At 40.7% G+C, this 26,344-nt stretch overlaps 1 protein-coding gene across 1 annotated transcript in view; it reads right to left on the bottom strand.

Moving 5' to 3' along the window:
* The window catches only part of LOC126183679 (ARF GTPase-activating protein GIT1), a 288,183-nt gene that overhangs the window by 196,342 nt on the left and 65,497 nt on the right, over window positions 1–26,344 (bottom strand). The window contains exon 3 of the mRNA XM_049925857.1: window positions 18,245–18,434. Coding sequence (XP_049781814.1) covers window positions 18,245–18,434 — 190 coding nt within the window. The remainder of the gene's footprint in view (window positions 1–18,244; window positions 18,435–26,344) is intronic.

Raw genomic sequence — 26,344 nt, 5'->3', positions numbered from 1 at the left:
CACCCTGTATTATGTCGTTTCACAGAGAAACGAATATCAGTACACCAGTCTTTACATAGTACACACCTCCCCAAAATCTCCAGTCCCCAACGCGATCTAAAAAGTGTGACAACTATGTCAGTTAGAGTGAAAGTCTGCATCCTGACAGTGTAATATATCTGACCACGTAATAGCTGCACATCTTAAAATGCCGGGTACAAAAGCAAACACACAACAGAGTGTAAACTATATAACAAACCAACTTACTGCATAATTTAAAGACAGTGTCAACTTTCTGTACTACAGCAACGTGTACACTGTGTCTGTTGTAATGCCTTGCAACTGACTGACTAGTTTTCACTGTGACATTCAATCATTATTGTGTCAGAAAAGGGGGAGGTGGGGGGGGGGGGGGGGCTCTAAGCACTATGGGACTTAACATTTGAGCTCATCAGTCCCCTAGACTTAGAACCACTTAAACCTAACTAACCTAAGGACATCACACACATCCATGCCTGAGGCAGGATTCGGACCTGCAACTGTAGCGGTAGTGCGGTTCCAGACTGAAGCACCTCGAACCTGTTCACTTGCAGCTGGACACTGGTGCGTCAGTTTCTTTACTGAACAAATCAACGTATGACTTCCTTGGTTCACTCCCGCTTTGTCGTTCGCATTCCATGCTGACTGCATTTACTGGACAGGAAATCTCAGTGCTCGGCATATGTAGTTTGCAAGCCACGTATGTTGCAACGACCCGCACAGTGTCTTTCCATGTGCTCCGCTCTAGTGATGCTACGAACATTTTTGGCATGGACGCATTTGAACTTTTTGGCCTCGCAATTCAGGACATCAAAACTAGTGACCGTGCAGACAGTGTTGCTGCACTATGGGATGATTTTGCTGAACTCTTTTTCTGATGGCCTTGGTTGCGCCACAGACTTTGCATGTTGTAGTTCAAGACAATGCCATGCCTATTTTACGGAGCGCATGCCCAGTACTGTACGCATTGCGCGACGCCGTAGCTGCTGAACTTACGCATTTGCAAGACAGTGGTGTCATTGAACCTGTTTCTGCTTCGCCTATAGTTTGTGTGAAGAAACCAAACAGTAGTGTCAGTATTTGTGCTGACTAAGTCTACAGTAAATCGCCAGCCAGTGGTAGATACGTTTCCCTGACCGTGTCCTGAAGACATTTTTGATAAGCTTGGTACAGGAAAATTTTTTCCACAACTGACTTGCGGGATACATACTTTCAGATTCCGCTAGACCAACAGTCGCAGTGCTATTTTGTGATCAACACTAACCTTGGTTTGTTCAAGTTTCGCCGCCTTCCATTCGGTTGTGCTTCCGCTCCTGCTATTTTTCAGTCTTACTTGCAGCAGTTGTGTGCTACTGTCCCTGGTTGCTCAAATTATCTGGACGATATTGGTTGTATCAGGTCGCACCCCTGACGAACATTTGCAGAATTTACAGTACTTTTGCAGGCAGGACTAAAGTGTAAGAGAGACAAGTGCAAATTTTTTCAAACTGAGATTCAGTATTTAGGACATATGATTAACGGACAAAGTATCCACCCCTCGCAGTCACATCTCAGTGCAATTAGAGACTTGCCAGCACCAAGGAACTTAAAGAACTTCAGTCTGTGTTGGGCAAAATTTCATATTATATTCGATTTATACAAATGCAGCACAGATTGCAACGCCTTTGCATTGCCTTCGGCATAAGAACATTCCTTTTGTTTGATCTTCGGAATGTGACGCTGCTTTCCACAAGCTCAAATCTGCTTTGTTGAGTGATCGCTGTTTGATTCCTTTTGATTCCTACAAACCAGTTGTTTTGGCTGTCGATGCATCTTCTCACGGCATCGGGGCAGTTCTCTTGCATCACATTAATTCTGTCGATCACCCGGTCGCTTTTACATCTCAGTTGCTCAATTCTGCCCAGCAAAACTATGCTCTAATCGATAAAGAAGCTTTAGCTATTGTATATAGAGTGACAAAGTTTCATGATTTTTTGTACGGTTGTATGTTCTATTTGGTCACTGACCATAAGCCTTTGACGTCGTCATTCAACCCGTCAAAGCCAGTTACGCCCCTTACGGCACAAAAGTTGCAACATTGGTCTGTTTTTGTCTAACTACAATTATGAAATCTTGTTTCGGCCTATGGCCCAGCATGGCAATGCTGATGCTTTGTCTCATCTACCTATTGATCCAGACAAAGTGTTTGATTCTTCCGAACTGTCCTGCATGTTTATTGATTCGCAAGATAAGGAATTAGCTGATGGTTTTCAAGTGGATTTTCGTCGCATTGCTTCCGCGACAGCTGCCAATGCTTCTTTGCAGATTCTTTTGCAGTATATTCATAATCAATGGCCTCCATCTGCTATGCAGATTCAAGATCCTCTTGTATGGCGTTACTTTGTGCAACATCAAACTTGTCTGTACACCACGGTGTTATCTTGTTACGAACTGACAATGACCAATTTCGTGTGGTTGTACCTCGTTCCTTGCAGTCGGAAATCCTCCGTTTACTGCACGCTGGTCCCTGGGGTATAGTGCGGATGAAGCAATTAGCGCGTCGTCACTGCACTTGGGTCGGCATTGATAAACAAATTGAGAATTTGCTTGCTAACTGTTGCTCTTGTGCAGAGCATCAATCTGCTCCCCGCAAGCGCTTCTGTGTGCGGCTGACTCCTACTGCGCCTTGGCAGCGCGTTCATATTGATTTTGCGGGTCCTTTCTGGGACACCCACTGGCTGATAGTCATTGATGCGTACAGTAACTTTCCTTTTGTTGTGCCTATGTCTTCTACTACATCTGCCAGTACTATTCGGGTTTTGAAATCTATCTTTTGTATTGAGGCCCTTCCTGAAGTTATTGTCTCCGACAATGGCTCCAAATTCGTGTCTTCAGAGTTTGAAAAGTTCTGTGCTGCTAATGGCATTCGCCATCTGCCCTCAGCCCCGTTCCACCCCCAGTTGAACAATGAGGCTGAATGCTTTGTGCGTACGTTTAAGTCTCAGATGAGCACGCTCGCGAGCACGCGCTCTGGACTTTCCTTGCTTCATATCGCTCTCAGCCGCGTAACACCCCTTCCCCAGCAGAACTGCTACATGGTCGCGCCCATCAGTCGCTCCTGCAGCTATTGCACCCGCCACCACACGCTCTCACTGCTTCGCCTCGTTCTTGCTTGGCGCCGTATGATTTGGTGTTCTATCGCGTCTTCTCTGGCAGGCAGCACTGGGTGCAGGGGTGCATTCTTCGCCAGCTTGGCCGCGCCTTATTTCTCATTTCTCAACCCTCCGGCACTGTCAAGCGACACCAGAACCAGATTCATTTGTGCCATCCTTGGTTTTCTGCCGCTGGTTGTTTTCCGGCAGAATTGGAGGCTTCGTGGCTTCCTCTGTCTCAGTCCACGACTCCACCAACAACGCCTCTGCCGCTCGCGCCTCCGCTGCGGAAGCGTCTGCCATCGTAGCCGCTGCTGGTCCAGTCACTTGCACCGGACGGATGCCTCTCGCCACAGCCACCACCCCACCTCCATCCGCCGCTGCTGCCGCCATGTTACTCTGCTGTGGCAGAACCGATGGATGCTGAGGCTGACGTCACTCCACTACCGCCGGCACCGGCGCCCATGGAGGTCGTTGCCCTACCTCCTCATCCGAGCATACACAGTGGCAGTGCGGCCTGGCCAGGTTTTCCACGGGGTGTTTTCCTTGCCCCTTCACGATCAATTCGGAGTTGCGGGTGGACCGCGCACCCTGGCAGTTCCGCTGTCCGCCCCCTCAGCTGCGCCGCCCCTGGGTCCCTCCACCCACCGTCAGAAGCCATACTCAATGACAGTGCATAGTTTCAGGGGGGGAGGGATGTGGTATCAATAGCAACGATGCCACGGTGTAAACACAAGTTCTTAAGTTGGCACTACAACAGACACCGACGACAGTGCACTCTAGCAAGAGTGGGAGAGATCTATGAGCTCCGCTCCTGATTCTGCCCATTAGATCAAGAGCAGACGGCCGGAACACTTCGCTTCAGCTTTGCTCTACATACAATGGGTCTCGGCATCGCATCTCATTGCAAGTTGTGTAACCATGTATCAACTTGTTTTTGCACCAATAAATCACTTTTACTTACGTGCAGTACCGACGTATTTTTCCTGCTTCTGCTCCTGCTCCTACCCACGCACGGGATACAAAAACCGTGAATGAAATCACAGTAGAATTTACAATATGATATAGTGCAGTGCACAAAAAGGGTCACAGCTTGGCTTACCACAAAGTTTGTGCTCATAAGGTTTAGAGAAGAATCATCACCCAAAGCCTTCTACAGTCCTTTCAAAACTAATTTGATAATTTTTTACTTACGAATACTTTGATAAGGGATGGAAGCTGGCCCCCCATTAAAAACCTGATATAGTGTGCCAGATAACAGAATGGCCACATTTGGATTTGTGATCAAAAAATTTCAGCAAGGGCAGATATCAGCTCAAAAGTTATAGACACTGTATTCTGAGGCACGTACATTTGCATTCTGGTTGCCTGGACAAGCAATTAATGCTGTCTGCTTCATTCAGACACCCTGCAAAGAAGATCATCCTGCAGCACAACAACATGCAGCCTCATTCTGTGGAGAAAATTAGGAGATTTGACTGTGTAAGTTTTTCACACCCTTCCTACATGCCCCACTTAGCAACCTCTGGCTGCCGTGCTTTCAGCTCTGTGAAAGAACAGGTGCAAGCCACTGGAGGTGTATCACTGTCTTTAGGAAGCTGGAATAGCTCCTACTGAAATGAAATTTTCACTCACAAAAAGTTGAGAAAAATAGGTGTCAGAAATGGACACAGTATAGAAAAGTTACAGAAGAGGCCTGACCTTGGCTATTCTTTAATTTTTCCATCACTTCAAGTACTTTCACAGGCACTTACCATAAAATGAGAATAACAATTTTTTTCTCTCTCTGATTTGTTACATTCCTTAATAGACATCTTTTTCTCAGAGAAGGATGTTTTCATTTCTCACTTTGTCAATCACATTCATCTTCAATGGTCTCCCATAATACTATATTTCTGTCTTCCCCATTGTCCAGTTTTCACAACCATACAGAGCTGTCCTTTTGAAATTCTTGTTGATATCTCTTTATTGCATCTTCCTTCTTTATCAACTTTACTTCCAAGACAGCAAAATTCACAAACTCGCCAAGAGTATTCTTCGAGTTCATCATTTAACCGTCCAGCATTTCCACCTGTCACATACACAATTACCTTAATTTTACTTGTTACAGCTATCAGCCAGCATTCACTCCATTTCATTAACACCAGCTCAAATTCTGTTTATCATCACCGATGACTGCTATGTCATCAGTGATTCATACCATGCTGATATTCTGTACATTACAAATGTACTTCCACACTGAAACAGATCTTTACTCAGTGCCTCTTCGATTTTCAAATTTAATATCAGTAGTAGCCCCATAGGGTGGCTTGCAGAGTATCTATGCACATGTAGATGTAGAAGTCACCTTCACCTATTGAACCATTCCATTGATACTTGTCTGCTTTGCAAACAGAGAAAAGATTACATTTCTATTCCTGTCTCAGAGCAAAAATATTTTATTCTAATTCACATTATCTATTTTTTCCCCCAAATTTAAAATTGCAGTGTATGTTTTCTTGTCTTTCCTAAATCTAAACAAGTAAAATGCTGAAACTATTTCTCAGATATCCATTCTACTACAGTCAGACTTGTCCTTTCCTTGTATACTTTCAATTTCCCCTTCTTTTCTTTAGTAATAAGTACTGTTCTACATCTACATCAATACTCCGAAAGCCACCTGACGGGATGTGTCGAAGGGCACTTTTGTACCATTAACTGGCCCCCCTTCTCTATTCCACTCACAAATGGTGTGTGGAAAGAATGATTGCCAGTAAGACTCTGTATTAGCTGTTATGAGTAATTTTGACACATGTGACACCAGATCAGTTGTTCCCAACTTTTCTTAGACCATTACCTCTGAATGCAATTAGACATTAGCTAGTATCCCCCCACCCACAACATTATCACCAACTTCAGCACCTAACTAAAGTGTACAATCAAAGACTTTTCCAGGAACACTTATTTTTAAAATTATGGATGAATGATATACAGAACGTGTGTGTGTGTGTGTGTGTGTGTGTGTGTGTGTGTGTCTCGCAAGCGCTACATACAATTCCTTCTCAGATAAGAAAGCTAACTATTCACAGTGAGAAAAGACACTTGTTACAAAACATACTTCCTCTGCTTTACTCCTCACCATTGTGGCATTTGCTTTACATGCACAATGCAACCCCATTTAAAGTCAACCAAGTTAAAATGTGTGCACCATACTTACTGTTGGTAATCACTTGACTGCTGCACTCTGTGCTTCTGAACTGGTAGAAATTGGAATATTTCAGGCTGTTAATGCTCTTTGTCTGACCACAGCCACAAATAGTAGTAGTAGTAGTAGTAGTAGTAGTAGTAGTAGTAGTAATAATAATAATAATAATAATAATAATAATAATAATAATAATAATAATGTGTACAGCACTACAGTAGCCTCTAAGTAGTTTCTGCTGTGTAATACTGTCAATTAGTTCATTTATCTGTTTCAAAGCGAGTACTGAAGCAATTTCTGGACTACTGCAGTAACTATCTACAACATGGAGAAGACTTTTCTTGAGATATTTAGCATTTGTTATGTATCTCACTTTTATCATCAGCAATGTATTGGAGAAAGCACAATGTATGTGTGTAATGGGTGGACTATGTGAAGAACCTATAACCTCACCTCACTAATGACACTAACTGAGAAAAGTAATTGTTGATAAGCCATATAATAATAATAATAATAATAATAATAATAATAATTATTATTATTATTATTATTATTATTATTATTATTTCTTTCTATTTTCAGACGTTATGTCTGGTCAAAATGGACAGTGACGCGGACCTTGATCAAGCATGACTTCCTTTTAACTGTACCGTATATGTTATATTGCATTTAGGAACTTTCAGTTAATTGCACATGTATCAATAATTACAGATTTTTGTAGTTGTATATATATGTTTGGATGTAGCTGTATTGCACTGATGTACTGGTGGATATTGTGTGGTATGACTCCTGTAGTTGATAGTATAATTGGTATAATGTTGACTTTATCCTGATGCCACATGTCCTTGACTTCCTCAGCCAGTTGGATGTATTTTTCAATTTTTTCTCCTGTTTTCTTCTGTATATTTGTTGTGTTGGGTATGGATATTTCAATTAGTTGTGTTAATTTCTTCTTTTTATTGGTGAGTATGATGTCAGGTTTGTTATGTGGTGGTGTTTTATCTGTTATAATCTTTCTGTTCCAGTATAATTTGTATTCATCATTCTCCAGTACATTTTGTGGTGTGTACTTGTATGTGGGAACGTGTTGTTTTATTAGTTTATGTTTTATGGCAAGTTGTTGATGTATTATTTTGCTACATTGTCATGTCTTCTGGGGTATTCTGTATTTGCTAGTATTGTACATCCGCTTGTGATGTGATCTACTGTTTCTATTTGTTGTTTGCAAAGTCTGCATTTATCTGTTGTGGTATTGGGATCTTTAATAATATGCTTGCTGTAATATCTGGTGTTTATTGTTTGATCCTGTATTGCAATCATGAATCCTTCCGTCTCACTGTATATCTTGCCTTTTCTTAGCCATGTGTTGGATGCGTCTTGATCTATGTGTGGCTGTGTTAGATGATACGGGTGCTTGCCATGTAGTGTTTTCCTTTTTCCAATTTACTTTCTTTGTATCTGTTGATGTTATGTGATCTAAAGGGTTGTAGAATTGGTTATGAAATTGCAATGGTGTAGCTGATGTATTTATATGAGTGATTGCTTTGTGTATTTTGCTAGTTTCTGCTCGTTCTAGAAAGAATTTTCTTAAATTGTCTACCTGTCCATAATGTAGGTTTTTTATATCTATAAATCCCCTTCCACCTTCCTTTCTCCTTAATGTGAATCTTTCTGTTGCTGAATGTCTGTGATGTATTCTATGTTTGTGGCATTGTGATCGTGTAAGTGTATTGAGTGCTTCTAGGTCTGTGTCACTCCATTTCACTACTCCAAATGAGTAGGTCAATACTGGTATAGCATAAGTATTTATAGCTTTTGTCTTGTTTCTTGCTGTCAATTCTGTTTTCAGTATTTTTGTTAGTCTTTGTCTATATTTTTCTTTTAGTTCTTCTTTAGTATTTGTATTATCTATTCCTATTTTTTGTCTGTATCCTAGCTATTTATAGGCATCTGTTTTTTCCATCGCTTCTATGCAGTCGCTGTGGTTATCCAATATGTAATCATCTTGTTTAGTGTGTTTTCCCTTGACTATGCTATTTTTCTTACATTTGTCTGTTCCAAAAGCCATATTTATATCATTGCTGAATACTTCTGTTATCTTTAGTAATTGGTTGAGTTGTTGATTTGTTGCTGCCAGTAGTTTTAGATCATCCATGTATAGCAAATGTGTGATTTTGTGTGGGTATGTTCCAGTAATATTGTATCCATAATTTGTATTATTTAGCATGTTGGATAGTGGGTTCAGAGCAAGACAGAACCAGAAAGGACTTAATGAGTCTCCTTGGTATATTCCACGCTTAATCTGTATTGGCTGTGATGTGATGTTATCTGAATTTGTTTGGATATTAAGTGTGGTTTTCCAGTTTTTCATTACTATGTTTAGAAACTGTATCAATTTAGGATCTACTTTGTGTATTTCCAATATCTGTAGTAACCATGAGTGGGGTACACTATCAAAGGCTTTTTGGTAATCAATGTATGCGTAGTGTAGCGACCTTTGTTTAGTTTTAGCTTGATATGTCACCTCTGTATCTATTATCAGTTGCTCTTTACATCCTCGTGCTCCTTTGCAGCAGCCTTTTTGTTCTTCATTTATAATTTTGTTCTGTGTTGTATGTGTCATTAATTTCTGTGTGATGACTGAAGTTAATATTTTGTATATTGTTGGTAGGCATGTTATGGGGCGATATTTAGCTGGGTTTGCTGTGTCTGCTTGATCTTTAGGTTTCAGATAGGTTATTCCATGTGCAAGTGTATCAGGGAATGTGTATGGGTCTGCAATGTAACTGTTAAATAATTTAGTTAGATGTGAATGTGTTGAGGTGAACTTCTTTAGCCAGTAATTTGCTATTTTATCATTTCCAGGGGCTTTCCAATTGTGTGTAGAATTAATTGCTGCGGTGACTTCATGTTGTAAAATTATCACTTCAGGCATTTGTGGTATCATCTTGTATGAGTCTGTTTCTGCTTGTATCCACCATGCATGCCTGTTATGTTGTACCGGGTTTGACCGTATGTTGCTCCAGAAGTGTTCCATGTCTTATGTTTGGTGGATTGTCTATTTTAATGTGTGTGTTATCCATTGTTTGGTAAAATCTCTTTTGGTTTGTGTTGAATGTTTGGTTTTGTTTTCTTCTATTTTCACTTTTTTTGTATCTTCTAAGTCGTTTGGCCAATGCTTGTAATTTCTGCTTTTTTTCATCTAATTGCTCTATCGCTTCTTGTTGTGAGATTTTACCTAACCTTTTTCGTTTTTTGTCTGATATTTCATTTCTTATAAATTGTGTTAGCTGTCCGATGTCTTTTCTCAGTTTTTCTATTCTGATCTGTAGCCTGTGTTGCCATGCTGGTTTTGTGGGTTTCTTCTGTGTGTTGGTTTGTTCTGATCTCTGCCTAGTGTGTATATTTAGTGTAGTGAGTGCTCCTATATAAACCAGTAGTTGTAACTCTTCCATAGTTGTGTTTTCATTTATTTTGTTGTGTATGATTGTGTTGATAGTTTTTATTGTTCTTTCGATTGTGGGTTATTTGGCGGTCTATGCAAGAATGGTCTAATGTCTGTATTTGTGTCTTTGTATTCTATATATGTCAGCTGAAATTTCTCTTCTATATCTAACACATGTGTCTCTTCGTGTTCTATTTGTGCTTGTTCTGGTGGCTGTCTTAAGATTTCGTTTTCCTCTGATTGTTTAATTGATGCGTGTTGGTCTTTGTTTGTTTGCTCTGGGATGTTTGAGTCCATTACTGTGTTTTCTTCCTCTTCTGATTGCACATTATTTTGTTCCAGTATTTGTTGTACTTGTTGTTTGATGTTTTCTAATTCTGACTGGGGTATCCTGTTATTTTTGATTATTACACGGATCTGATCAGCTAGTCGTTGTTCTGTTAAAAATTTTAATTCCGGGTATCTGGTAATAAATGTTGTGTATACTTGTGATCTGTATCCAGTTGTGTTGGTTCCTAGGTTTGTTGCTTGGTAATAACAGAACATGAGGTGTCGATTAACTTCATCTGACCATCTCATCCTCTGTCTTTGTTTTCCTTCTAGGGTGGTTGCAGGAAGCATATCCTGCAAAACACCTCTATTTGGATTTAAATCATTTTCCAGTTGGCTAGCAGTGTCGTTACCATTGTGGGCAGGCATAGGGTTCAAGCGTCGTCCCCGACCATGACGGCGCTTGTCCGAGGCTTCTTTAGTTCTGTCCTGAACCAAGTAATCACACTAAAAGGGGGGTTAGCCCTATTAGTGGTTTGTTCTTTTCGTCGCCGTTTACGACTGGCAGAACATACCGGAGGCCTATTCTTTTCCCGGGCCTCCACGGGGGTTATTATTATTATCATTATTATTATTATTATTATTATTATTATTATTATTATTATTATTATTATTATTAGAGTCCAACAAAATTATGATAACAGTAATGATCTTTTGAAAATAATTTAGTTTCATGACTGAAACAGAATTGAATCGTTTAGTTTTTACCTCTCAGAAAATTTCATTTTACGCCTCAACGGCTAATTACATTACTTCACAAATCTGAAGAAAATACCCCAGTTTCACAAATTTCATTTGCATGTTTAACTCTTGCTTCTGTGCTTTGGCCGAATACTTATAACAGTAGTTCAACTAGTGTTTTATTAATATACAGAAATTTTCCTTCAGATAGCGTGCAAAGCATTTTCAAATTCATACCCCTCTCCCTCATTCAAAAACTGAGTTTTAGTGAAGTACCCAGGACCTGCCAATTTTATGGTGTTTTGCTTTAGTGGGTTACATATAAATATATAGTAGCTTTTTCTTTAGAGCCACATATTACAAAATATACTTTTAATAAAACCATGTTAATTCACTCATACAATTAATATAGTGCAGCACGATGTAAATAGTCTTATCAGACTGGAGGAACAAATTACACACTAAATGACACTTTTAAAAGAAAACAATGGAAACTCCAGATTTGCAGACAGGCACAATTAAAAGACACTTAAACAAAGCTTTCAGACAGAGCCTTAAACAGAAAAAGAAAAACACACACCATCCATACACACAAGCCAGCTCACCTCGCGCACAAGAGACAACCAACTTCGGCAGCTCTGGCCAGAATGCAACTAACAAGTGGGATGGAAGCAGCAATCTGGAGGGGAGGGCATAGGAAAGGGATGTGCAGGGACTAGAATGTCAACAGACATTCTTGTGTTTATTCACCACTTTCAAAACCACATCTACCATATTTACTCGAATTTAAACCGCACTCTAATCTAAGCCGCACCTGAAAAAATGAGACTCAAAATCAAGGAAAAAAATTTTCCCGAATCTAAGCCACACCCGAAATTTGAGACTCGAAATTCAAGGGGAGAGAAAAGTTTTAGGCCGCACCTCCAAATCGAAACAAAGTTGGTCCACTGTAATATGAGAGACAATTTAGGTTGAACGAATGACGATACAGCTACAGTAGTTTGGTTCGAGTCATAAGCTTAGCAGTTAAGCTTTACCAGGTAGCCATTGCTATGCGTCAGGCGCTCCGTCCGTATTTATACGGGTACCCTTCCTTTTTCACGTGCTTCGTCTGGTTTGAATTGATTGCTTATTTTTCTTTGATCTGGTAAGTGCCGTTCTCTTTGTTATAGGTGTTTACGTCACTCTTAGCTGAAAATGCATTACTGTACTGTCATGCATTGTTTGTCGCATTCTGATAATAAGTGTTTACGGCCTGTCGCCGCTTGTGGCATGGCTTGCTTTTGTGAGTGCTACCGCCGCTTTTAAAAAAAAAAAAAAAAGTGGGAGAAATCGTCTCATTAGCGAAACAATGGCAAGAGACTGCTATTTGTGCTATTTGTTGTTACTTACACTGCTGCTTTCTGCTTTCTTTGATAATGATCAACGAGAACCAAATAATAGACTGTGTATGATAGATGTTCTGAACAAGAGTGTAGCGAACATTTTTCTCCATTTGAAAATCTTTGCAGACACCTCTTTACTACATTACATTCTGCACAGAAATTAGAGTCATCTTAGATTTAAAAATCTAGTCAATTGACGTGCTTCATTTCTGACCCTATCACTATCAAGCATAAGAATAATACGAATATAAACATGACATGGTATGTATATTCTTCCGCGTTTGCTGTTGTCTCACTCTAGTTTCGTAATTTATTAGGCAGACGGGATTTAAATGAGATAGCAGCAAACACGAAAGAATACATGGCAAAATGTTTATATTCGTATTATTCTTATAGTGAAGAGAAAACTGCATGTGATTCACAATTCATAAAAGTTCCTATTAGCAACCATTTCTTCTCACAGGTAGGAAAAAAATTCAGAACGTATAGTTGGCCATATTGACAACATCCCAACAGTCTTGCCAGTCGGATTTTTGTAGTACATTGAAATGCTGCTACATTCGAAGATGAACAGTACAGAATTTTTATTTACTTCATTGGAAGGCTTTGTGACCACATAGATTGTTGATGTAGCGTCTGTGCCACAGAGTTTTTCTCCAATATTTACAATTATATTTATCTTACTGATCCCTCCTCATCCCTCATCCTGATGTACTTTAGCATTTTATTTTCCACACCTGACCATGCCACACAAACTTGTGACCCTTGACCTAACACCCCCCCCCCCCCCTCCCAACCTCCAGTCTCACACTCTCTTCCCTTATTGCAACAAACATGCCCTCCCACACCTTATTTGTTTCCTTTCTCCCATGTTACTGTATGTATCATGTATTTGTACATATTTTTAAATAGTTGCTTGCATTTTGTATAAGTTTACAAATCTGTCCATATTTTTACACATCTGTGTGTATCTGTGCATGTTTCTGTGTGTGTCTATGTATTTTTTGTGCATCTTTTCTCATATACAGCTCCTCTCACAATGATCAACAACTATTTTCACCACGTCATTTCCATTTCCTTTACACCATTCCTGCCACAACGGACCCCTGCTCCAACTTTCTGCACCAGTTCAGAAAAGTATCCCTTTCCCTGGATAAACGTCCCACATTCTATTTCTTAATACTACACAACCCATGGAATCCCCAAAAGGCCTAACAACAAAAATTTCTCTCTCGATCCCACACCTCCTTTCACAATGACCTTCACCTTTTCACATTCCCCCAGTTCCTGGCCCTTATTAACCTGGTACTGCAAAAACACATCTCTATAGCACAGGCATCCCACAAGCCCCTCTATTCCCTCCGCAAGGCGCTACTACTGTGGAATCCCTGCTTCATACAGCACATCTCTGAAATTGAATCCCTTGCTCTCCAGCACCCGGAGAAGCATTCCAGACACCACTTCCATAAGTTATCCAAACTGCTGACATCCTCCTGCCGCCTCAGGGCACCACTATCCAACCCCTGTGTTTCTCCTCGTCCACTCCTCATAGCACCTAACCCATTCTTAGGTGACCTTTACAACTAACCACATATCCCAAACCTCCCTACTAACACTCCACCAAATCCAGAATCAAAACATTCCTGTAACATTGTTCTCAACCTTTCCACCACAATCATCAGCTCCTCCACAGAAGCTTCAGTTCAATACCAAGGCCTCAGTTTTAGCCCTAAACCAAAATTTAACCGTGCTGTACTTGTCAAAGTACTACTATCCTTCTCCCAATACCTGCAATGGAAGCACTTTTTGCCATCAATCCCTCCATCCAAAACCAACCTAATTCCAACATTGAAACCTGTGTCTCCCAGATCATACCACTATCCAACCATCATCCTCACCCCTTCCCACCTAACCACCCATTGGTCACCTTCCAGGAATTCCTGACCAACTTAGCCTCACCATCCTAACCCAAGTCCTTTCCTCAGAACACCAACTTTGCATATAGAAGAAAGAATATGCCATACGCAACCTCAAAACAAATCATTACCTAATCATCCTACCTGCAAACAAAGGTTCCATCACTCTTTTCATGAATCACAGTGACTGCCTGGCAGTAGGCTCTGCCAGTTATCTGTTCCTCCACCTGTAAGTTCTGCCAGAGTGATCCCATCCCAGAAGTATAACACAACCTCCAATCCCCCCTTACAGCCTTAGAGTGGGATCACAGTGGTGCCAATAACAGTCATTCGACATGGTCACCAGATGTCATCTGATATCATCATCCGACAGAGTGGTCATAGTGCATCCGATCTCCTGTCAGTTTTTGGCAGTGTCTAGGAGGTTACATTAGGTTAGAATCTATTCTGTGTATGAAGTAGATTATATTTTAATCTACTAGGATGGAGTGGATACCATGACACCTCTGTGCTTGGATACGAGTGCTGAATATCAGCTTCTGCCGTTAAAGACACGCTGAACACATGTGAGTGAGCTTTTCTTTTTCATAAAGAACATGACGAGTACTATACACAGTCAGTTATCAGAATAAACAGACAAGTTTTACTAATAGATATAGGCTCATCTTGTTGACCTCCACTGTTGTTTATTTAAAGTTGTGCAGACGTATGTCAATCTTCAATGACTGTCATTTAGCAATCAGGTGAAAGAGAAGCATATAGTGTAGTGCAAGACATTCTGAAAAACTAAAGTGCTTAAAAGTGGAAATAAATACCATATATCACATTTGCAGACCACTTTATACTAACAGAACCATTACCCTACTGGCATAAAACACCAGAAGGCAGTAATAATAATTTGTAGAGAAATAGTGACAACCTACCACTTGTAAGCATATAAGGTACACCACCCTTTTCACTTGAACAAATTAATTTTTGAGGTTATAATCAACTCCTAAAATTTCCAATAAAGATTTTGGCTATTTTAGGTTTCCAATAAACCTACACTTTCAGTCCATACATTCTGAACTATATGACAATTATGATATTTTCATTCTCAGAATGCCACAAACTCACTCTTTCTTGGACTAAAGTTATCATTTTCTCATGCCCCATATTTCATGTGCAAGAACATCAGTCGATTGGACCAGAGAAAACAAACTGATATGAACAGCACCGATTGTTGTCCGAAGTCTGTATGTTTGTGAGATAAGAGCAGTTATAGTGTGACTGCACAAGTAGTGGTGTACTGATTTGAAAAGATCAACTGTCTCTGGCCTATGCCTGTAGTCGGCAGAATCATCAATATTAGAGCAAATGTGACCGCAGCCTTTGGACCTTCCCAGAACCTCTCCCCTGAATCTCCCTCCCTCATCCTTATGACACCCTGACACACCCAACTCCCACATACTCCCCAAAATCCACAAACCCAACAATCCTGGATGCCCTATTGTGACTGGTTATTGCGCCCCAATGAAAGAATTATGGCCCTCATTGACCAACACCTCCAACCAATTGCCTGTAATACATCCTCCCACATCAAAGATACCGACTACTTCCCTTCTCCTACTCTCCACCATCCCCACCCCTTTACCTCACGGATGCCTACTCATCATCACTGTTCACGCCACCTCCGTATACACCACCATCCTTCATGCCCATGGTCTTATGGCTACATTACCTTTGAACATTAATTTTCCCTGGATCCTTCATACTCCAAACCCCCTACCTCATTCCTCATACACCTTACTAACTTTATTCTAACCCACAACTACTTCTCCTTTGAAGGCAAGGAATACAAAAAAAATCTGTAGCACAGCCATGGGTATCTGCATGGCACCTTCTGAAGCCACCCTGTTTATGGGCCATGTAGAGGAGACCTTCCTAGCCTCCCAGAATGCCAAATCCCTAGTCCAGTTCAGGTTCATCGATGATATCTTCATGATCTCAACTCAGGGCCTAGACACCCTATCTTCATTCCTTCACAACCTCAACACTTTCTCTCTGATCCACTTCACCTGGTCCTCTTCAACCCACCATGCAACCTCCTCCTCTCTGCTGGCTCCATCTCCACCTCTGTCCACATTAAACCCACCAACCACCACCAGTACCTGCATAGCAACAGCTGTCATCCCTTCCACACCAAAAAATCCCTACCACTCAGCCTGGACATCTGGGGACAGAGTATCTGCAGTGACAAGAACTCCCTTGCCTAATATGCTGAGGGTCTCACCAAGGCCATCATAGACAGACACTACCCCCCCCCCCCCAAACCTAGTCTGCAAACAGATCTTCCATGCCATCCCCCCCCCCCCCCCTCAACCTCTCACCACCCTCAAGAACCAGCCACAAAGGAGTGTCCTCTTCACCATCCAGTACGATACCAGACTAAAACAACTGAACCACATCCTTTGCCATGGCTTCGATTACCTATCATCATGTCCTAAAATGAGGGCCATCCTACCCGAAATCCTTCCCACTCCTCATAAAATGGTGTTCCATTGACTATGCCTCTTCCAATCCTAGCCCCTTGCCCCAAAGATCATGTCCCTGTGGAAGACCCCGGACCAAGACCTGCCCAGTCCAGCCAATCAGCATTCCCTTCTCCAGTCCTGTCACAGGTTTATACTATCCCATCAGGGGCTGGGCCACCTGTGCAAGCAGCCACATCATTAACCAGCTCTGCTACAATCACTGCACAGCTTTTTATATTGGTGTGACTACCACCAGCTGTCCACCAGAATGAATGGTCGTGGCCATACTGCGGCCATTAAAGAAGTTGACCACCCTGTGGCACAACATGCAGCTGAACATAACATACTTTATTTCAATGGCGCCTTCACTCACCAAACCATCTGGGTCCTCCCTGATCCGCAGAGATGGGAGTTATCCTTACAACACATTCTCTGCTCCTGTAATCATCCTAGTCTCAACCTACAGGAACATACTGTTCCCCCACCCTCAACCCAACAGTTTCCACCTCCTCTGTCCTATCATCTCTTCCCCAGTCTCATCTCCCATCCTCTTTGTTTGCCGCCCTTTTCCAACATGCCCACCCATCTTTCCCCACTTCTCTCTATTTTCGTTCCTTTTTCCACCCCACCTCCCTGCCACAAAACCACCTGACGCTATGCCTGTTGGTATTCTAGTCCCTGCACACTCAGCCAGACAGTGTTCCTCTCTACTTCCACCCATACACGACTATCCCTTCTCCTTCCCTGCTCCTTCCAGACTGCTGCTACCATCCCATGTTAGCTGCATTCTGGCCTTTTCTGTCAGAGTCAGCAGCCATGTGTGCGTGAAATGTGATTAACAAAGTGATATATCTGTGGTCATAAAATTTTCCCAGCTTCATTCTAGACAACTCAGTCTTCTCCTAATGACTCGTGGTCAGATACAGAAAAATAATTATTTATCTCACATTAAAATTATTATTATCCCCCTCCCCAGTTTGACATTGTTTCCCCACAATAAAATCTATTCTGCCAGTATATCTGACAGCGATATAAATATTTTCAGTATTGTCTCATTCAGATAGAACAAATACACTAACTATCTGATTGAATATACTATGACCTCCAGTTATTTGCTAATACTGTTATTCTATCAGTCACTACAATGTGTGAATTCCTAAGAGACCAAACTGACGAGGTTCAGTCCCTAGACTTACACACTACTTAAAGTAACAAACTAACTTATGCTAAGAACAACACACACACCCACGCCCGAGGGAGGACTCTAACCTCTGGCGGGAGGGGCAGCGCAATCTGTGACACGGTGCCTCAAACCGCACGGCCACTCTGCGCAGCCTAGAATGTGCAAATAAGAAACTTTCTGTAGGTCTGTCTGGGACCCAGTCACCCAAAATGTAGTCAACTAATTTAATCAATCACAGATTGTAAGCCTACATGGTACCTCGTCATCTAAAATAAACGTTAGCTAATTTATTTGCAGAAACAACATCCCAATCCCCCTTGCTGTTACAAATTGAAGTTATTTCAAAACTGCTATTTGGAACCCACCTCTTTTTTCCCTACAGATCTAGTGGATACCTTCCAAATTTTAAAATAAAATGCATAAATAAATAAAAAAGAACATTTTATTATCAGCAACATTACCTGATGGAAGTAACAAGGATCTGCCCCCTGTGATAAAAGGCGAAGGCTAGTCTCCAAATTGGCAGTCCGCACGCTGGAATGTAGCTGCTGGCTTAAATCATCTTCCTGAAGGGGAGGTTCATCTTTCCCTGGTCTAAATACGAATGCAAGATGCAGATATTTTGCTCGGATGAAGTCAGTTTTCTTTGGACTGCAATAAAGAGGAATCCCTTTACTTGGTATCAGATGCAAACAGTTCATAAATTTACTGACATGTAAGACTATTTACAAGATTATTGCTGTGGAAAATAAAACACTGAATTTAGGTTACCTAACTGTTCAGGTACCACGTACCAAAGATTACAGTGTGAGACGTAGAAGAGACTATGTCAAAAGTACAATTTTACTGTTTTACGAAGAAAGTCCTACACTTTTTAATAGAAAAAAAAAAAAAATAAAGCTAAGTAATTAGTTTCTCAAACAAGGGAAAGTCCTGGATGGAATAACAACAATAGAGGAAGGAGAGGTTGCTACTCACCATATAGAGATGATGATGAGTTACAAACAGGCACAGTGAAAAGAAACACTAAAATATTACGATTTCAGGCAAAGTCTTTCTTCTCAGAAAAGACACACACACACACACACACACACACACACACACACATTCAAAACTCAGACACACATGGCAATCAGGCTGTAGCACCCGGAGACAGTAGCCATGTGTATGTGATTGTGTTAATGTAGTGTGTGTTGTCTACTTCAGAAGAAGAACTTTGTCCAAAGCTTAACATTTTAAAAGCCCTTTTTTTTATTGTGACTGCCTGTGATTCAATGTCTCTTCTATAGGGCGAGTAGCATTTATCCTTTTTCATTATTGAAATAATTTTTTGTTTATTTGCAGCTACATGTCTGCTACACCGATAAGCATTTAAATCACCATGCAAAGATACCATAGCATGATGCTACAGTGGCCGATGCAAAATGGTGCAGCCCACTGATAAAGTGGATGTGGGCTGCCCCATTTTGTTTTGGCCACTTCAGCGGTATATAATGATGCTGTGGTGCAGGGATTTCAATTTGTATAATTTGAATATAATAGAGGGAAACATTCCATGTGGGAAAAATATATCTAAAAACAAAGATGATGAGACTTACCAAACAAAAGCGCTGGCAGCTCGATAGACACACAAACATACACACAAAATTCAAGCTTTCGCAACAAACACTTGCTTCATCAGGAAAGAGGGAAGGAGAGGGAAAGACGAAAGGATATGGGTTTTAAGGGAGAGGGTAAGGAGTCATTCCAATCCCGGGAGCGGAAAGACTAACCTTAGGGGGAAAAAGGACAGGTATACACTCGCCACACACACACACACAGACACACACACACACACACACACACACACACACACACACACACACACATATCCATCCGCATATACACAGACACAAGCAGACATTTGTAAAGGCAAAGAGTTTGGGCAGAGATGTCAGTCGGGGCGGGAGTACAGAGGCAAAGATGATGTTGAAAGACAGGTGAGGTATGAGCGGCGGCAAATTGAAATTAGAAATTAGCGGAGATTGGGGCCTGGTGGATAGCGAGAAGAGAGGATAAGCTGAAGGGCAAGTTCCCATCTCCGGAGTTCTGACAGGTTGGTGTTAGTGGGAAGTATCCAGATAACCCAGACGGCGTAACACTGTGCCAAGATGTGCTGGCCATGCACCAAGGCATGTTTAGCCGCAGGGTGATCCTCATTACCAACAAACACTGTCTGCCTGTGTCCATTCATGCGAATGGACAGTTTGTTGCTGGTCATTCCCACATAGAACGCTTCACAGTGTAGGCAGGTCAGTTGGTAAATCACGTGGGTGCTTTCACACGTGGCTCTGCCTTTGATCGTGTACACCTTCCGGGTTACAGGACTGGAATAGGTGGTGGTGGGAGGGTGCATGGGACAGGTTTTACACCGGGGGCGGTTACAGGGGTAGGAGCCAGAGGGTAGGGAAGGTGGTTTGGGGATTTCATAGGGATGAACTAAGAGGTTACGAAGGTTAGGTGGACGGCGGAAAGACACTCTTGGTGGAGTGGGGAGGATTTCATGAAGGATGGATCTCATTTCAGGGCAGGATTTGAGGAAGTCGTATCCCTGCTGGAGAGCCACATTCAGAATCTGATCCAGTCCCGGAAAGTATCCTGTCACAAGTGGGGCACTTTTGGGGTTCTTCTGTGGAAGGTTCCGGGTTTGAGGGGATGAGGAAGTGGCTCTGGTTATTTGCTTCTGTACCAGGTCGGGAGGGTAGTTACGGGAAGCAAAAGCTGTTTTCAGGTTGTTGGTGTAATGGTTCAAGGATTCCGGACTGGAGCAGATTCATTTGCCACGAAGACCTAGGCTGTAGGGAAGGGACCGTTTGATGTGGAATGGGTGGCAGCTATCATAATGGAGGTACTGTTGCTTGTTGGTCGAGAATCCAGGTTTTTATGAAACCAAATTTTGTTACAACATTTTCCCTACATATACCTTACTAATTTATAGGAACAAATGAAGCATGGGTAAAAATGTTATTCTTTACCAACTACACATATGCACATGGCCAAAAGCAGGTGACCAGCATGACACACATTCCAAACTCTATCAAATGAATCCATCTTCCTTTTCACCTTTTACTTGTTCTGCACACAATACAAACCTAAATCCATTTGTCCTTTGCTAGTTGTCCCATCATGGCTCTTTGATGACTGGGATTGCTGTACAATTACACTGAACAACAAATTTGAATGATGATGAGGATTAGCGTTTTAGGGCGCACAACAACGAGGTTATCAGCACCCGTAACAAATTTGAAGTGAAAGTGTGTAAATTGCATGATTTTGAGTTAGGTATGTTTATTTCAGTATAAAATTATACAAAATCATCATCTTCATAAATATTTAGCTCTAGCTTTTTAAAACAGTAATCTACATTTTTGTATAAATAACTCACTAACTAAATATGCATTCATGTTCCAAGATTCAGCATAACAAATTTTAAGTGAATAATTACTCGAATTATGTGTTATGCATTGATAAATTTCAGTGCCATTCTGGAAGTACAAAAGTAAAGCATTAAAAAAATGAAGATAATATTACATGAATGAAAATACTTTGTAAGTCTACTTTGTACCAGAACTATGTAAAGAACAAAAGAAAATGTATAAACTAACTGGTCACAAAGATATATAAAGGATTACAAATGTTAAATGTCCTTATGTACAGTACATACAATTACAAATTTTGTTCAGAGATAAATTCTGAAGATGACCATTTTCACCTAGCTTTATGTTTATACACATACTCAGGAACATCCCTTATGACAGTCCAGCAGTAATCGACTAAAATAGTAGGGCTCCACTTTCTGGCATACCTCTTCTCAAATGTGGCAATATCTTTACGAAATCGCTCCCCATGTTCATCATCAATTGCACCAAAATCTTTGGGGAAGAAGTCAAGATGACTATGTACAAAATGCATTTTCAATGACATTTTGCAACCAAGTTTTTCATAAGATGACAACATGTTATCTTACAATCTCCTTGTAATTTATTGCTTGTTTGTTCCATATTAATTGTAAACAGACTGTCTTAAAACATTCCCATGCCTGCTTCTCATCACCTTGTATGATTTCATCAAAGTATGGCCTCCAAAAAGCCTACGAAGGTGCCCTCCTTTACTTTGGCATCACTTAATTAAGGGAATTTTTACCTTAAGTACTTAAATGCGTCAGCATCTTTGTTCAATCCCTTAAAGTTTTTCATGAGACCCAACTTGATGTGCAATGGCAGGAGCAGAATCTTTTTAGGGTCTACTAGAGGTTCGCTCTTAATGTTCTTTATACATGGTTGAAGAGATTTTTTGGTGGGCCATTCATATTTACTGTAATGAGATGCATGAGCTCAGCTATCCCATCAACAGAGAAAGCAGCAATATTTAGTATACCCTAACTGCAAATCTAATAGCAGCGCAACCACTTTTACGTCACCACAAATCTTCCATTAAGAGTCATTATACTTGATGGCTCTTTCATACGCACACTATGCCCAACTGGTATAGAAGGAAGCTCAACTTTGATGAATCAATAAAGAGTCTCCACTCATCAGGGTTGAAATTAATTGTGAGAGCCTTCATTAGACCATTTATATCTACACATGGCACAAGACTAAATTGCATGTTAAAAAAATTGAGTGAATTGCTGCTCTCTTATGTGGTATAATGAAACATTTACATTGATTTCCAGAAAACTATGCTGCTGCAATCTTGATGCTAAGATCTCAGCCTTAGCTTTAGAGAGCTCCAAATCTCTAATGAGATCACTTAACTCATTTTGAGTCTATTTTTGTGAATCATCAGTTGATGATATATTTGGAAGAAACTCTGGATCTTGTGATGTACATGGTTCAGGACATTCAGAATCTCCATCAGAAGTAATCTCGTACTCTGTCGGCATTTCAGGTATTGGCAATCCTTCCCCATGTAGAACTGGACATATGGCAGATGGAATGTTAGGATGGACCACTCTCCGCTTCTTCTTCTTCTTCTTCTTCTTCTTCTTCTTCGATACTCCTTTCTTGATAGTAGGAACTACACAAAAGTAGCAGTCACTGACATGGTTAGTTGGCTCACGCTACATCATAGGCACTGCAAAAGGCATTGAATGTCCTTTCCCATGCATCCAGTTCCTGAGGTTGCTGGCCCAAGTGTTGCAGATCACGTGTGGAGCCTAGGATTTATCCTGATCACCTATTTTGCACCCAAAATAACAACTGCAAGTTTTTTAAATCACTGGAGTTATTTTCTGTTTTTGTGAAGCAAATGTCACTCCTCCACAAACATAGCAACATGTGTCAGTACTGTTAACATAAACTCGTGTCATTTTTGTTCACTCCAATAGCAGTCAACTTGAACAACTGGTAGTGTAGAAATTATTACATGCATTAATAAAGTCACTGAAGTTGAAGAGGTGGGAGACAAAAAGATCACTAAAAATGGCATCATAATGTTTATATCCAAAATATTGCACACAAGTAAGACCAGGAACAATAATATAATCCATTGTTACTAGTTATTATGATTTTGACAAACCATTATAATGTTGTTGTTTTGGTCTTCAGTCCAGAGACTGGTTTGATGCAGCTCTCCAAGCTACTCTATCCTGTGCAAGGTTCTTCATCTCCCAGTACCTACTGCAACCTACATCCTTCTGAATCTGTTTAGTGTATTCCTCTCTTGGTCTCCCTCTACGATTTTTACGCTCCAGTACTAAATTGGTGATCCCTTGGTGCCTCAGCTTCTATTCTCTTCTTGTCTAAACTATTTATCATCAACGTTTCACTTCCATACATGGCTACACTCCATACAAATACTTTCAGAAAAGACTTCCTGACACTTAAATCTATACTCAATGTTAACAAATTTCTCTTCTTCAGAAACGCTTTCCTTGCCATCGCCAGTCTACGTTTTATATCCTCTCTACTTCGAACATCATCAGTTATTTTGCTCCCCAAATAGAAAAACTCATTTACTACTTTACGCGTCTCATTTCCTAATCTAATTCCCGCAGTATCACCCGATTTAATTCGACTACATTCCATTATTCTCGTTTATTATAATATTTGATTTTAAACTTAACATAAAAATCTGTATATAATTATCTCGCTGTAATAAAACAGTGTAAAATGAAAACCAGAGCTACTTTGAATTTCCTTTGGGATATTTGCAATCAGCACATTAGAACTCATATGAATTGAGTATTTTCATTCAATTTACATTTTCATTATTGCACAGTGTTACCTGTAGCTCCCTCTCTACACCCAAGGCACTTATCAATTTTTCTATTACCTTTCCACAGTGCTTGTCACATCATCATCACAAACTTTATCACCAGGGATGCTATGTCTTTAAAAACCAACATCATCATGCCCATGCTGCCACAGACAACACTCTCCCAACACCAAATCCATCACCTCATTCGAATTTGTTAGTTCAATCACATTCTGACCCATACCAATTTCTCCTTTGAAAGCAGAAGATGCATACAAATCCTGTAGAACTTTACTACATATAGACAAGGTATCTTCCTATGTCAAAGTGTTTATGAATAACCTACAGGAATTCTTCCTATTCCTTCTGCAACACACACCTGAAATCCCTTGAATGGTTCAGATTCACTGATAGCGTCTCTCTAGTTTAGACCATAAGCAAGGGAAGAGTAACACCACTTACACTAAAATTCACTTCACCTGGTCCTTCTCAGTTCAGTTCAACATATTATCGTCCTGAAAGTTGATATATCCACCTCTCTGATGACTCATTAAAGATGTCCATCCATATCAAACGCAAAAACTAACAAAGAGTTATCTCCCCCACCCTACACACACACACACACACACACACACACACACACACACACACACACACACACACACCTTGTGAGCTGTGAATCATCCCAAATCTTAGGTCCTCATAACTGTCACAGAGTTTAATGACAATGCCTCGCATAGCTAATCCATAAAAAGCAAGTAACACCAATAAACCTCTCATAACTGCAACAAATCAGCCACCATGCAGTACTCCCCTTATAAAATTGGTTTGGAAGTGATTATATGCAAAGCTCAGTCAATGAAAGGAAAGAAAGCTGAAAAGAAGGACTTCCCCTTGGAGAAAGGTCCACAAAGTACACCATACAGACAACAGAGTTCCCACACCAAAGATTAAATGTCTTTCGCCATATTGCTGTGACAGATAAAAAGTAAAATGCGATCGACAGTCCACGCGTTTCGCTAAAACTGCCAATAACTCAGATGGCTAACATACACTGGAACGTAAGTTAAAAAAGGGGCACTGGGTCAGGAAAGGGCAAATCGTCAAAGATTGATGACAATGAGCACAAAGTGGTGGGGAATCAGCATGTAACAAATGGTGATGGCTAAAATGACAATGCCCAATAAGCACCCTAGCTAAAATTGTCTCACGACGTGAGAGATCACAAGAGGTCAGCCAAGCCATTGGGAGAGGTTTAATTCCCCAGAGCTTGTTCCCATGAAGAGACGATGAGTGGTGATGCCGAAGTGACACGCAGACTGAAGATACCCAAAACATGCAGCATGGAAGGGGAAGAGGTGCTACAAAGACTGGGGCCCCATGGTAGCCAGGCACGAACTCACCAAAGGGTAGTGAACCCCCTGGGGAGTTTTGGCAAAGTTTGATCATATTTGCTACAGGTTTTGTCTACCTCTCACCATGCGTCATACTCTGAGCAAAGGATATCTTATTACAACACTTCCTCCCTCCACTCCACATGCCCCCCAAATGATTCATTTCACTCAACTGACAACATCCTAGTCCTTTGTTGCTCCCAATTTTGCACTCCACTGATCATTCTCCTGTGGATGACAGGGGACAAGACTCACCCCATTCAACATTTCATACTGGATTTCAGGCACAGGAATTTTTTTTATCTAATGAAACATACAGCCACGTATGAAAGCAATCACACCAAGTATCAGACGAACTGCAAAGGGTTGTATGTAGCTATAGCTAACCAGCTTCTTAGCTGAATGAATGAATGAATGAATGATCATTAGAAAAATGTAGCTAGGAACAAACTCTTTATTTCAGTCACTAATCCTGCTCTACACCACAGCTCTCATGACTTCAACAGGTGGTTCAATACCTTTACCATTTGCATCTTCTGTTCCTGCCACAAAAAAAAAAAAAAAAAAAAAAAAAAAAAAAAAAAAAAAAAAAAAACATCAAACACATCTTCCATGATGAAGTAGGTGGTAACTCTCCCTCTATTGCGTACCCTGCTTCAGTAATTCCCCAAGCCTTTAAAGAAGTCCATGCATTATAAGGAAACATCACACAAGAAAGACAAAATAAAATGTGACACCATCATACTTTTTGGTAGCATTATTTAGTTAAAATACTTAGTCTGGTATGATGTTCACCGCTGATATTATTGGCAACTTTATTTCTTTATATTCTGCATCAGATTGTTGCACAAAATGAAGACAATCTATATTAGATGTCTTAGATATTGTTGTTGTGTAACAGGAAAAAATAGACATTACAAAAAGGAACAA

The sequence above is a fragment of the Schistocerca cancellata genome, chromosome 1, assembly GCF_023864275.1.
Source record: "Schistocerca cancellata isolate TAMUIC-IGC-003103 chromosome 1, iqSchCanc2.1, whole genome shotgun sequence".
Lineage (NCBI taxonomy): Eukaryota > Metazoa > Arthropoda > Insecta > Orthoptera > Acrididae > Schistocerca > Schistocerca cancellata.
Note: the sequence above shows the minus strand (reverse complement) of the source record. Positions and strands in the feature narration are given on the sequence as shown.